This window comes from Chiloscyllium plagiosum, unplaced genomic scaffold (genome assembly GCF_037043375.1).
Source record: "Chiloscyllium plagiosum isolate Xiang-an unplaced genomic scaffold, Cpla_swu_hap1 HiC_scaffold_53X, whole genome shotgun sequence".
NCBI classification, from domain to species: Eukaryota; Metazoa; Chordata; class Chondrichthyes; order Orectolobiformes; family Hemiscylliidae; genus Chiloscyllium; species Chiloscyllium plagiosum.
In genome coordinates, this window is record NW_028270191.1 from 14,279,898 (window position 1) to 14,295,148 (window position 15,251).

The 15,251-nt window shown below is 40.2% G+C and overlaps 1 protein-coding gene across 4 annotated transcripts in view; it reads right to left on the minus strand.

Annotated features, from left to right (window-relative positions):
* Positions 1-774: 774 nt before the first annotated feature.
* LOC122543369 (zinc finger protein 148-like) overlaps positions 775-15,251 on the minus strand; it is a 75,316-nt gene continuing 60,839 nt past the window's right edge. For 3 of the 4 annotated variants that reach the window (XM_043682014.2, XM_043682012.2, XM_043682013.2), the window contains 2 exons: positions 13,096-13,214; positions 775-4,316 (listed from right to left, as the gene is read on the minus strand). In XM_043682014.2, coding sequence (XP_043537949.1) covers positions 2,709-4,316; positions 13,096-13,214 — 1,727 coding nt within the window. In that variant the 3' untranslated portion in view covers positions 775-2,708. The remainder of the gene's footprint in view (positions 4,317-13,095; positions 13,215-15,251) is intronic. The other variant, XM_043682015.2, reaches the window with a different exon arrangement.

The window sequence follows — 15,251 nt, forward strand, 5'->3', positions numbered from 1 at the left end:
TTGCAGGCTTTTTATCACAGTAGATGTTAATATCAGGGTTAACATCGCAAGAGGACCAATGTCAATATAAGGGGTAATAATCAGAGGATGATCTATGTCAATATAAGGGTTATTATTGAGCAGGATTGTTGTCAATATTAGGGTTATTACTGCAGCCATTTAAGGCGACATTGGTGTTATTATTACATAGAGAAATATTGTTAAGGAGGTAATGTAATTTTAAAAGATAATGAAATAATCAGAAAAGCCCAATGTTTGCATTCTGGAATACTCCTCACATCAGCAGGAACAGGCAGAGGCTCTGACAATTTCCCAGTCATCTTGGGATCTAGATCTTATGCCTAAGGACTCTACTTTTTGGATTGAAAACGATTTGAAAGTGATCAGTTTGATAATATAGACCATACATTTGTTGTGGGCTAGCTGCTGGATTTCATAATGCATAATAAAAATTAAGACTCACCTGGAAACATCTGGGATAATTTGGACTACATGGATGCTTAAAAGACTGTCATGTTGGGGCAGTTCAGGATAGGGTGAAGGGAATTGATAAAGGGCATGCAGTATCTAATAGGTGCACTGATGCCCAACACAAACAATAAGATGTCACATGGGAAGCCTGTTGACTAAGTTAAGAACATTGAGAGTGATAGAGTCAAACCGTAACAATGTGAGTCAGGCACCTATCACTGATCTGCAATGCCAATACATGAAAATTAGCTCTATGGTATGATTTGGCAGTGAAGCAGCATGAATAAGAAATTGGCTCCAGGACAGAAAGCAGAGATTATTATTAATCACATTTCAGTGAACTGAAGGCATACCTTGGTGGCCACTAGTGGTCACTATAGTATGGATTACTGTTCCTCTCTCTATATATACATGATTTGGATTTAAAGGGACACAATGTTAAACATGCAGACAACATAAAAACTGGCAGCATACAAATTAATTGTGATGATAGCAGTTATTGACTCCAGGAGGATGTCGACTGGTTTGTAGATTTGATGCATAGATGTCAGATAAAATTTAAATGTGAGAAAATGTGAAGTTGTACTATTGAATAGAAGGATAAGTAGAAAGAATTTATGCTAACTGGTAACATTTTAAGGGAGTCGAGACTGATTTCAGGTACATAAATGTAAAATTTTATAAATGGGCGATGGAGTACAAAGAGATAATTCTATATCTATACAGATCACTGATTCTCATGGCCTAATATGTAGTTTTGGAAACGCAATGTTTGGAAGGATGACACGTCCACAGGCACGGTGCATGAAGGTGATAACAAGATTAAAAGCCTTTAGCTAGGAGGACAGACTAAAAACTTAGGGCTCTTTTCACTAGAACAGATGAAACCACAAACAAGTTTGATAAAGGCAGTTGATAAAGTAAAAAAAAATCTATTTCAACTGGCAATTGTATTAGTTAATGGAGGGCAAAAAATTAAGCTACTCACCAAAATGGAAAGGGAGAGATCATGAAATTTAGAAGTACTGGCAGAGGCAAGATGGGTTAATTGGCCTCCTACAATGATGCAATTTTTTTTCATTTCTGAATAATATCGGTAACAAGGTAAACATTGAAATTTTTAAAATCAATTTTCAAGGCAGCTCATGATCACTTTCTCCAATGCACTTAAGGATCAATAATAAATGCTGGCCGAGTCAGCGATACCCACATCCCATGAACAAGTAAAAATAAGAATTTCAGGGTAATGGATAAATGTTCATATTACTAAAGGAGGTATAGTAGCATAAAGGTTATGTTACAGGAGAGCTTGATTGATTAAATAAAATATGGAACAAAACTCCAGCATCAGTAATGATAACCACGCAACTGGATTGTTGCAAAAACCCACCTGGTTTGTTAACGTCTTTGGAAAAGGGAATCTGCTGTCTTTACCCAGTCTGGCCAATAATGCACCTCCAAATCCACAGCAATGTGGTTGCCTCTCAACTGCCCTCTGAAATGGCATCGTAATGCATTCAGGTGGATTCAGGAAGGTGACTCACCATTACTCCCACATCAGCAAACAGTGACGGGCAATGAATGCTGGCCTAACAAGGATGCCTACATCTCATGAGTGGAGTTAAATTAAGGGCAATTATTCCATCTGCATCAATGCCAGTTCTTTACTGGAAATGCATTATGTCCATTTCTGTATAATTAACACGTGATTAAAAAATAGCATTGTGGTAATTATTAAATTTGTATTAATTCCAATGCTAGGACATTATTTGAGCTGTACACATACAGTACTGAGGTAATTATTGGATCTGTACTAGTGTCAGTATTAGAGTAATTATTTGATCAGCTGAAATGCCACTATCCAGGTATTTACTGCAACTGAATACATGCCAGTTTTGTTATAACTATTGAACCTGTATCAATGCCAGTCTCAGGGTTATTTTCTATCAGCTCTCTTTACTGGCAGACAAATGTTTCTGATAAAGCAGAAATACAGAGGGCTTGGAGAAAGTCATACACAGACAAGATCAATATCCCCTTTCTGTGCCAGCCTGCAAACATGTATCAGCAGAGAAGGGAAATGCACAGCGGTACTGAACTTCAAAATACCTTCCTGGTAAAATCACTAATAGATTTTCTCTAAAAATTAAAAAAAAAATCGATAGGTTTTTCTTTGTTGAGCAATTCAAAAACAGTAATGCATGTATAATGATCCCAAGTTTTATGACCAAATCATTTCACCTAAAGGCTTGGCCCCCTGTGACATCTGATGAGGCACTCATTTGATCCCTGGCCTCTGGCACATTTACCAAAGAAAACTCCGAGAAGTCTGAGCTGCCTTGTCGGATCCTTAAGTTCACCTGTCCACCAGTACTGTTGTTAAACGACGGAGTCATTTCTCCTCCAGGAGCCGCGAACCTAGAGTCTTGACCAAATGCGTCCATTTGGTGATTGTGGTGAGCCGGGGGTTCCTCTCGTTTCTTCTGTGTATTAACCTGCTCTATGAAATCAGGAGGTGCAGAAATGCTGTTGCTGCTTGTTACAGTCGGTATAAAAGCAAAAGGATGCTGGGATTCACCAGTTAATAAACTGTACTGAGTCTTTTGTGAAGGTATCCTCAAAGGGGAACCCACTTCAGGTCTGAAGCCATGCTGGGTAACCATGGTTGCAAAAACCTGTCGTTCTAGAGTAGAAAACAGAGGCTGCACTGGAAGACTTCCAGTTAGGGGGTGAGTTTCAGTCTCATATGCAAGTCCTTGCTCGGCCGAGTAGCTATCGTTGTGGCAGGTCCTTTCCAAAGCTTGTTGGAGGAACTTTGAATACTCATGGAGCATGTTACAGTTGTCTGTGGCTGCTGGCTGGGAACTCTCGTTGACTCGCTCCGATGGAGGCACATTAGTAATGTCCGTAGAGCTCACGGTTATATTTGAGGAGACTTGGGTATCATTGACAGAAAACGGAACCTGGCCATTTGCCTTGTTGGTGTAGTGGTCCAGCAGCGTCTGCAAAACTTCGTCAGGAATCCCACTTTTGTCCTGACTGCTTTTCGGATCAGTGTTGCCAGGTTGCCCCAGCATTGGTGTGCTACCACTGGTGTCCCCAACAGACGTGCTAGCTGCCTGTGTTACAGCTGGCTGGATTGGGATCTGGCCTACAGTTAAGGCATACTCTCTGCTGGTGCTGCTAGTCCCTTGCAAAAATCTCTTCTTCTTTACAAACTGCATTGCATCATCATAGTTGCTGTTGCCTCCTGGTTTGCGTGAAGCATCTTGGCCCTGATCAGCACCAGGTCCCTCCATTGTCAGAAGGTCAGGGTTGTCTACCATAGCATAGGTGTATTTGTTGACTTTTGTGGCATCAAAGTTGCCAGAAACAGGCAAGGTTTGAGCCAACTCTTCTGCTGTCTTTTGATTTTTTGGGGGGCTTACCTTCTTCAGAACAAGCTTTGGTGGATGCAGGTTCATCTGATTCTGATATGCTTCCCCGAGGTGATCATCAGTCTGTGAAGAATGTGCGATCACAAGTGAGCACTGCTCCACTTTGTATTCATCCTTCACCTTCAAGCTGCTGGTGTAATATTCTACACATTCACCTTTATCCATCTTAACCTCTGCTGGGTTACCGGTCTCCTCATTATCAAGGGTTGCCAATGCCGGCTTCTCTGCAGCTTTAACTTTTTTCCTTGGATTAATTATGTCTTTTTGAGGTGACAGGAAACTGTTTTCTGCATTGATTGCGAGTATGATTGGCTCTGTTTTCATAGCTGGGTTTTTGCCAGAAGCTTTCCCTTGATTTTCGTGGCACATTCTTCTGTGTTTAAGCAAACGATCAGTTCTAGAAAAATACTGCAAGGAAATGCATTAGAGAGAATTAATAAGTAAGTATTGCTCACTAGTTTATGATTAAAGTAACAATGGACAAGAAGGTGTGCTTTGATTTTGACTGTTAGAATGTTAAACACAGATTTGACATGTGGCAAGATTTCACACCCTTCAACAAATGGCATTGGTTGTAGTCTGGTGCACTTTTGAATTTATTGTCAACTGTTTTTGATTCCACTTTATAACAGCAGATGTAGAACAATGTCAATTTCTGAAATATAATAAGACCACGGGCTGAATGTAATTGTCCCCCCGGGTGGGAGAAAGATGGTAGTAATGGATAGGATGCCTGTTTTTACACTCCACCCTGCCCAGTTCTTTTAAAACTAGGCATGCTGCCAATTTTCTTCTTACAAATCAATTGCTATCATCTTTTGACTTTAAGCTTCCAGCAGAGAGTCTCAAGCATTGTCAAACTTGGAGCATGTGTGGCACAAATGGTAACCCAAATGCACCTGAATTTGACTTGATTTAGAAATCTCCTTTCTGATAGCACAGTGTTGAAAAATAACTAATTGAATTGCACAATGCAAGAAAACAGAGTGGAATTTTGTTATGTATTGTGGTGAGTTTGGAAATGGTGGGGTGGGAGGCGTTATATTAGACTGGAGGGTAGTGGGTGGGAGCTCTTCCATTTTCCCACTTTCCACCTTAAGTCCAAAGTAGGAAAGCCCATGGACGGCCTTCCTTCCCCACAGCCAACTGAGCACTTTAAATGGGCAATTAATGCCACTTGTTGTGGGGGGGGGGGCGGTATTCCCTCAAAGGTATTCAGTATCTAATTGAGGGACCCTATTAGGATGGGGTCAAGAACTTCTGAGAGAGAGGAAGAGGCACCCACTCCTATCACTGCTGCTGTGTACCTAGTCCACTAGTGCACAAATGCCCCCCGCTTCCCCCCCTCACTATCACTCACCTATGTATCTGGGTCCAGCCTAGATCTTGGATGAGTGTAGAATGAACAGCAGCCAACACTGGCATTGTTGTGTAAAATAGCTGCCAGCCTTTGAGAAGGTAGCCTTTGGGGCCCTGATTCCAGGACCTGCCACTGGACTTGAGTGGCACTTAATTTGGCAGATCTTCCCAAAAAGAAGCAGGGCTGGGCTCACATCAGCACTCAAGATGGCAGGCAATACAACCAATGCCTGCGCATGTTTTGGTTAGAGGGTCTGTTAAGTGACTGGATCATACAGATCACTAGATTCTATGATCTTATCTCAAATCAGTAATTCCTGGTTTGAGTTCAAGCATAGGCCTACAATGATTTATGTTAACCTCAGTGCCACTTGATTGGGGTGGGAAGGGAAGAAATTACCCTTGGATCCTAATCTTGTTATCTCTCCAGTGACTGCTGCTGGAAGCTACACACTGATATCAATTTTATTTTGCTGATTAACATCACCTTGGAATCAATGTATCATGTATCACTAACATACAGAGTGCAAATCATATCTAATTTACCAACATACTGCCAAGTAAAACATCCATTTTCAAGTCATGCAAATACAAAGTTGGCCATATCACAGTAATATATGGCTCACTGTGTACAGCATATGTTGCATTGTGGAATACTATGAGACATTAAACAGCCTTCAAGGTTGCCCTTGTACAACAGGTTTCAATGCAATACATAGGCTCTCTTTGCCTTAAGACCATACTTGCATATTGAGTATTGTTTAAAATTAGACTTCTACTAAAAAAAAATCCATGTTATTTTTTAAATAATATTTTCTAAATCTAAGTAAAATCAAAATACTACAGATGTCAGAAATCTGAAACAAACAGAAAACGGCAGAAAAACTCAGCAGGTCTGGCAGCATCTGTGGAGAGAGAAACAAAGTTAATGTTTCAAGTCCCATATGACTCTTCTTCAGAGCTCTTTCTTATTCACCTTGTCTGATGCATCAATCAGCAGCTGCAGCAGACCTGAGCGCATTCAAGTTTGGAAAACGAGAAAAACAATTCAGACTGTGACATTACAGGATCAGCTGGCGAGTACCGTAGCTTTGCTTTCCCAAATCTAAAGTTAGGGAGCTAGCCTAAGGAGCTGGGAAATTAAACATTTCAACTTGCTTAGAAGGGTGAAGTAAAATATTCAGTTAACTTATCCATATTTAAGTGACATCAATGGAATGGATCTGATAACCTGATGAGTGTTTCCTTTCTTTAAAAAAGGTATTAAGGCGTATTATCTAGTTGAATAACGGCAGGGCAACTCCAACCTCTCCAGTACGCAATCTAAGTTATGTGGGAATTCCAAGAACATTGCTGTGACCCGGGTAGCCATATGTGCAGGAAGTGTCTTCAAATGGGTAGGCAGTGGTGTAGTGGCAACGTTCTGGATTACTAGTCCAGTAACGTCAGGCTACTGATCTATAGACATGGGTTTGAATCCCATCACTGCAGATGGTGAAATTTGAATTCAATAAAACGTGAATTAAAAGCTAGTCCAATGGTGATCATGTGTGAATTGTTGTAAAACCCCAGCTGATTTATTGATGCCCTTGAGGGAAGTAAATCTGCCTGGTCTGGCCTAGACATGACTGCAGACTACAGTAATGGGATTGACTCTTAACAGTTAGGAATAGGCAATAAATGCTGGCCTTGCTGGTGATGCCCACATCTGATGAACTAAAATAAAATTTAGCAGTTCAAACTGTGGGTTTTGGAACATGAGCATTAGCCAATGACAGTACATCATATGCATGATGAGGAGAGCTTCATGGCTGGCATGTTTATGGGTGTCGTGATCCCACAGCTTCAGGTAGTGCCCAAGGACTGAAGAAATGCAAATGCTACACTTTTGTTCAAAGAAGGCTGTAGAGGTAAGTACAGAAACTACAGGTCAGAAGTTTAATCTCTCAGTGGTGAAGATTTTAGAAATGATAATTTAGGAGAAAATTAATAGTCACTTGGGCAAATATAGGCTAATGAAGGAAACCCAGCAGATATTTGTTAAGGGGACATCGTATCCAGCTAACTTGCTTGAGTTTTTTGATGAGGTGATAGAGAAGGTTGATCAGGGCAATCATGGTGAAATGGTGTACATGGACTTTCAGAAGGCCACATGTAAACGTGCAAGCAAAGTCAACACCCAAGGAAAAGAAGTAACAATAGTAGCAGGGATACAAAATTAGCTGCGTGTAAGGAAACAGAAAGTGATGGTAAGTGGTTGTTTATTGGACTGTGGAAAGTTTTATAGTGGAGTTCTCCAGGGGTCAGTGGAGGTCCTTTAATCATCTTGATACATATGAATAACCCATATCTTAGTGTACAGGATAGAGTTTCAAGATTTTCAAATCATATAAAATATGGAAGAATCGTGAACCGACAGGAAGACAGTGTAGAACTTCAAACGGGCACTGTCAAGTTGGCAGAATAGGTGGACAAGTGCTAAATGGAGTTTAGGGCAGGGAAGCATGAAGTGATTCATTTTGGTAGGAAGAATGAGTGACAATAGAAAATAAATGGTACCATTCTACAGGAGCATTAGAGGGGTTGCAGAAAAGATTCATTGGGATGAGGAGCTTCAGTTACATGAACAGATTGGAGAAGTTGGGACTGTTCTCCTTGAAGTAGAGGAGGCTGAGACGAGATTTGATTTCTAAGTATCCAACATCATGAGGGATCTGAACAGAGCAGATAGGAAGAAACTGTTCCAATTGGTAGAAGTATTGAGCGCCGGGATGTACTTTTAAGTTAATTGACAAAAAAGGCACGGAGACTTGAGGAAAACCTTTTTCATGCAGCAAGTGGTTAGGAGCTAACTGCACTGCCTGAGAGTGTGTTGGATGCAAGTTTAACTGAAGCATTCAAGAGGGAATTCAATTTCAATCTGTGAAGGAAGAAATGTGTAGGGCCACAGGGAGAAGCATGGGGAGTGGCTCTAGGTGAATTACTCCTTCATACAGCCAGCACAGAAACTATAGGCTGAATGGCATCATTCTGTTCGGTAACCATTCCATAATTTGACACACCACCTCTCCGACACAAACGTATGGGTTCAAATAGTTCAGATACACAACTGTCAGGATGTTCAGTGCAGCGAGGATATAATTATTGACCAAAAGCCTTCAGTTTCAGTACCATTCAACAGAACCACATTTAACAGTGTTCCCTAATTGCTATTTTGATCATAGCCATGCGCTAATGAATCCTACCTGAGAAATGTGTGGCTAAACAACAGCAAAAGGAAAATGAATGGTGGAGCACAACGAACCAGTTTGTATCCTTGAACTGATAATGCTGAATAAGTCAATTATATTTAACATGGTCAACTTTCAGAGATAATGTTTTATAAGATGCAAACATCATCGTCATTGTAATGCAATCCTGCAGGATCATGTCACACTTCTCCTGTTAAAGTAACTGTAAGTAGTATTCTTATTGTCAGTAAAGTGAAATACTTGTGGGCAGCATTCACTTTGTTCCTGTAATACAGGAGCTATAGGCACAGTCACAATGTTGCTGTATTTTAGTACATTTATGCAGTATTAGCAATATTCCTTTGATACAATAACTGTAGGCAAAATGTACAATGATTCTGTAACACAGTATTGCAAAGACTGTTTAGAATACTACACCAATACAGGGTCCTGTAGGTAGTATTCACACTGCTCCTGTAATCTAGTACTGGAAGGATTATTCACACAAGTCCAATAACGGAGGGCCTGTAGACAGCAGACACATTGCTTCTTTAATATGACAGTAAGAGCATTATTCATTTTGATAATGGAATAAAGTATCCTTAGAAAATATTCTCAATGTAATTGAAATATAGAGTCAATAGGCAGTTGCTCCTTTAATGAAGGCATTGCTTGCATTGCTGCTGTAGTTGGTACAGAAGTGATAGGTAGTATCTGTACAGTTTCTGTAATGCAGTCCCTTTAGGTAATATTTGCAATATGTCTATAATATTGTGTAATGTCATGCAAAATAGAAAAATTATTCAGATTGAACTGCAAATGCAGTGCTTGTTGGACAACTGCTGCTACGATATATAGGCCATCTGGCAATAGTTGCTATGCTGCTGTCAGTCATTTGCATTTCTGCTGTTACACAGAATTGTTCAGCATATAAGCATTACTGCTGTAATACTGTATCTTCAGGCAATATGTGCTTTACTGCTGCAACACAGGAGCTTGAGGCAAAATTTGCATCCTGCTGTAATTCTGCAGCTTTGGGCAACATCAAACCTATAAGGAACATTTAATTCACTGCTGTACCATAGGACATTTGGACATTACTTGCATTGCTCCTGTAATGCCACACCTTTGAACAATATTTGCATTGGTGTTTTGATACAGAAGCTTTGACAGTAATTATATTGCTGTTGAAAAGCATTACCTTTGGACAATATCTTCCTGCTGTTGTGAAACTGTTACTTAGGACAATATATACATTTCTGCTGCAATATGGTAGCTTTTAGCAATATTTGCAGTGCTGTGTAAATCTGTACTTTTTGGTGATACACACATTACAAATGCAGTACAGAACCATCTTGCAATATTTTAATTGTTGCTGCAGTATAGGAACTTTGGACAATATTTACATTGCTGCTGGAATACTGTACCACTTGGCAATACTTGCATTGCTGCTATAATATTGTCCCATTTGTCACTGTTTTCATTTCAGCTGTAATACAGAACTAATTTGTAATACAGGTGCCCCCCGTATCCGCGAGTGATACGTTCCAGGACCTACCGTGGATGGCCAAAAGCGCGGATAGGAGCAAACCCTATCATTTACCTCCCCGGCAGCACCCTGGAATTATTTTTGGAGTATTCCATGTAATATTTTCGGGCTGCTGTAAACAGTGGATAACTGAAACCACAGAAACCAAATCCGCGGATACAGGGGTTCTACTGTATTTTCATTGCTGCTGAATACATGAGATTTGGACAATGCGTGCATTGCTGCAGTAGGATTGCACTTTTGGGTAATGTATGCACTGCTAATGTAACCCAAGATCTTTGGCAATATTTGCATTAATGTTGCAATAAAGGTCCTTTCGGTAATACTTGCATTTTTGCTGTCGTGCTGACCTTTCTGGCAGTATTTGCATTGCCGTTAGGATACAAAACCATTTGACAGTATTTGCGCTTATGCTGCAAGTCAATATTTTCACTGCTGCAGTAATACTGTATCTGAATAACATTTGCTTTGATGCTGTAGCACAAGACATTTTGGCAACATTTGCACTGCTCCTGTAATATGGGAGCCTAGGGCAACGATTGCACTGATGCTGTGATATAGGACCTTCTTTCTTTACATTTTGCAATATTACAGACCCATTCAGCAATACTTGCATTGTTGCTATAGTAAGGTACGTTTTGGCAATATTTACTGCTGTAAAACAGAACCATTTGCAAATATTTATTTTGATCTGTAAGGCAGATTTTGAGCAATATTTGCATTACTGCTGTAATACTGTATTGTTGGATCATATTTGCATTGCTGTTCCAATATCAAACCTTCTTGCAATTTTTGTATTGCTGCTGTAAAACAGAATCTTGTGGCAATATTTGCATTTCTGTTCTGATCCAGGATCTTTGGACGATAGTTACTTTGCTGTTGTAATACAGAACCCTTGGGATTTTTTTTTGATGCAGTAATACTGTACTTTTAGGAAATGTGTGCATCACAGATCTAATACTGAACATTCGGAAAATATTTTGTTGCAGCTTTATTACAAACCCTATGGACAACATTTGCATTGTTGCTGAAATACACATCCTAGAGGCACTGTTCCTGTAATACAGAACCATTATGCATATTTCATATTGTTTCCGTCGTAGTGTATGTATGTAGTTTTTCACGTAATACCTTTCATACAAGCTCCTGTAATACAGGACTCGCAGGTGTCATTTCATTGCTCGTGTTATACAGGACCTGTCAGTGATTTTTACATTGCTCCTGTTAAACAGGACCTGCGTGTGCCACTTGCATTGCTCCTGCAATACAGGATCCGTGCATTCTATTTGCATTGCTCCTACAATGTAAGACTCATAGGTGCTATTCAAAATGCATGCCATACTGTATTTGCGTAGTTTTGACATTTTTTCCTGCAATACAATTTGTTCAGGCAGCTTTCATCTTCCTCTTCTAATGCAATGTTGTTAGGCTGTACTCCAAGCTCCTGGAGTGCAACATGTTAAGCTGCTCCTGTATTATACTGTAGCCATATTAGTGTAATACTGAAACCTTTTGCAACATGAATACTGCACCATAGCTTAGTAGCATCAGACAATACTCATTGCTTATAGGCTAGTTTGCTACTGCTCTTGTAATATAGTATGTTTGTAATGAAGTACACTGATCCTCGAAGGTAGTATTGACATTGCTGTAATAATGCAGGGCCCCTCGGCATTATTTGGACTTATTAGTCATTGTCTACACGCACTGTTCACAACTTCTGCAACAGAACAGATGGCACCAGTACTTTCTTTGCAGCTGCAGTCATAACAGGAATTCCATTCTTATACCTATTTACCATCTCCTCAGGACAGCCCTAGCACTCCAAGAGTTATTACTTAAATTCAATAACTGTTATGTTGGTAAAAATGGAAGCTTATTTTAGCACAGCAGAGCTGCATGGACAACAAATGAAATAACTGATTAATGAACGTGCTATTGGTGTGGCTGATTGAGGGAGGAATATTTATAGTGAGAGAACTTCCACACACTTCATCAAGTAGCACCATTGGATTTTCTACTGTTCATCTGTGAAAGCAGGCGTTCAGTGTTGCATCAGGAAAGTGCCACCACTGGATAATGTAACAAAGCCTTAGTGCTGCATGAAAATGACAGTCCAGGTTAAGAAATCGACTTCCCAGACTCTCAAATTTCTCAAAAAGACAGCATTATCAACTAAATTCCGCTCACCATAAAGTTAGGTAGCATTAACACTGCATCCTGCTCCTGCACAGTTCTTTCTGGTGACCCCATGATCTAACATGGTCCTCTTCTATTTTGCATCCATATGCTGCCCAAGTGAGGTCATCTGAAGGCACAGTATTAGTTTGCACATGTATGCTAGTGACACCAAGGTCTATCTTACCATCATCACAACTCTTTACTATTGCTCAATTATTAGACTGTTTTTCAGACACCCAGTACTGCATGAGCAGAAATGTCTTCCAATTAAATACTAGGAAGACTGAAGCCATTGTTTTCAATCCCCACTCCAAACCCTGTTCCCGAGCTCCCAACTCCATCACTCTCTCTGGCAACAGTCTAAGATTAAGCCAGTCTGTTCACAACCTTGGTGCCGTATTTGATCCCAACCTGCACTGCAGAGTTGGGAGTGTCTTTGGGGGATATCCCCATCATTTTAGTTAATGCAAAAGTACCTTTCTTAAGTTTGATGCATTGGTTGCCTGTTGATTAACATTTAATCTACATTATTTTTAGTTTGTGTTATAGCAAAAGCCTTAAAAAGTGAAAAAAAATTGTCTCCCAATTTATTTCCATTGGCTATGGAGGGGAAATTCATCTAAAAAGGTATTGCTCTCTATGATTCTATGCAGGTCATCCATGTCCCTGTAATAGAGTCCCTTGTGATCAGTATTAACACTTTGTGTAATACAGCAACTTGTACTAAGCAGTAACATAGTTACTGTAATACAAAAGTTTAAAATCAATATTAGCTGGTTTTGCAATTCTGTAGGTTATGATCAGTATTCAGGTTGCTCCTGGAATAGTTACTGTGGATGGTAGTAATGCTGCTCCTGTAATACAGTACCTGTAGGCAGTATTCACACTGGTATGGTTTCTCTCCACTATGTGTCCGTTTGTGTCGTTCCATATGGTACTTCTGAATAAACCTCATGTCACACTCATCACAATGGAATGGCTTCTCACCTGTGAAATCAAAGAAAGAATCTTCGAATAAAATGCTTCTTTGCAGTGTACAAGATCTTGTGATCTAAAATAGCTTTTGACATAAGCTATGAATCTCTGTTCCAGGTTTGCTTCTCTTGGATTGTGTTAACCACATAAATGGCTGGGAATATGACCAATTTTGAAGCACATCAAATGGTAGTGCTCCCCTGCCCCTTTCTGGACATGATAACTCTTGCAGGGGTGCTGTTGCCAGTCTACTTTTCAATACTAGTATGCGTGAGCCTGGGCTGAAACTGCTGGCAAAATATTCATTTGCATGTGCCATTGCAACAGAGTCCAATACATTCACTGCATGAACCTCACATAGAGATGCCTTTCAGCACATCATGGCCAGGAACTCTGGTTGATTGCTAACCTGAGAAACCAAAGCCAACTGCAGCTCTTAAATGTTGTACTGCTCAAGATCATTTCTGAAGCAGAGGTAAGGGTAGGTGGAAGTCATCAGGTCAATGATGATCTGATTGAATGGTGAAACAGGCACATGGGGCTGAATGGCCAACTGCTGCTCTTTGCTCATATGTATCAGTTAGCTGAGCACAGACCAACAATCAAACCTTGGGCCTTCTTGGTCTGTATAGCTAGCCCAGTTATAATTATCTATAATTCAACCTGTTCAGACATGTAATGACACATCTCTGGGGCAGGTGGGACTTGAACCCAGGCCTTCTGGCCCAGAGTTAGGGACACTATCACTGTGCCACAAGAGTCCCCACACGAGCCCAGTTACGCACTGATTTTACAAACTTGGCCACTGAAAGCTCACAAAATAGACATTAAAGAAAGGGTCAAAACTCCAGAGTTTGGATATATTATATTGTGCTATGGCAAGACATTCAGTGAAGCAATGTCATACTGAACAGTAAAGAAATTACAGTGAGTATTTGATGCATATTATAAGGCAGACATGAAGGTTTGACAGTGAGGGCACCAGTAATATTAGGGTCACATATTCAGGTTGACACATTAGTAGCATCATAGTGACTCGTGAGGAGGATGGTTGTTAAAGTAAATGTCCTAGTATCACAGTAGTTGGCTTGGTATGGCACAATGTAAAAGGAAGGTGTCAGTACATTACATTCAGTGGCCTCATATATTGAACAAACACAGCGAGGAAACCCCCCCCTAAATATATTAATGAAGTAATGAGGGACCAAATACATTTCCTTGTCCAAGAACTGAGTACCCTACAGCAATGTCCAGTTGAACAGCATCAAACCAAGGGGCTGATATAGTTGCAATATCACAACAAGAATCCCTGGATATCACAATGTCTGTTCCATGTATTATACTGGATGAATCAATGTAACAACGTTTTACAGATGAACAGCAGGGAAATGGCACACAACTTTGTCACAGAAAGGGCCCAGTGTATTTGTGTTGTAATAAAAATCTGGCATATTAAAGTGGCCTACTGAAAGGCTGACATACTGAGAGTGCTAATTTGATGAAACTGTTATATCATTGGAGTTAAGGTCCTTCTATCCTGACGTGTAGACAAGGAAATGAAGCTAAACCTATATAAAACAGTGGTTAGGCTTCAGCTGGAGGACTGGACCCAATTCTGGGCAGCAAACTTTATGGCAAGATGTTGGAGAGGGTATAGTGATCTTCAGTTGTGTGGAGAAGCTGGGGTAGTTCTCATTTAGAGCAGAGGAGGTTCCAGGAAGACCATAAGACATAGAAGCATAATTAGGCCATTGCATCTACCCCACCATTCTATAAAATCACAGCTAATCTGATAATCCTCAACTCCACTTTCCTGGCTTTGCTCCATAACCCTTGATTCCCTTATTGATGGAAACAAAATGGTTCTCTCAGCCTTGAGTATACTTAAAGACCCAGCCTCTACTACCCTCTGTGGTAAAGAATTCCAAAATGTCACTACCCTCAGAGAAGAAATTATTTTTTATCTCTGTCTGCAATACTTGACCCCTTATTCTGGGATCATGCCTCTCTGGTCCTAGACTCTCTCCCACAAGGGGAAACAACCTCTCC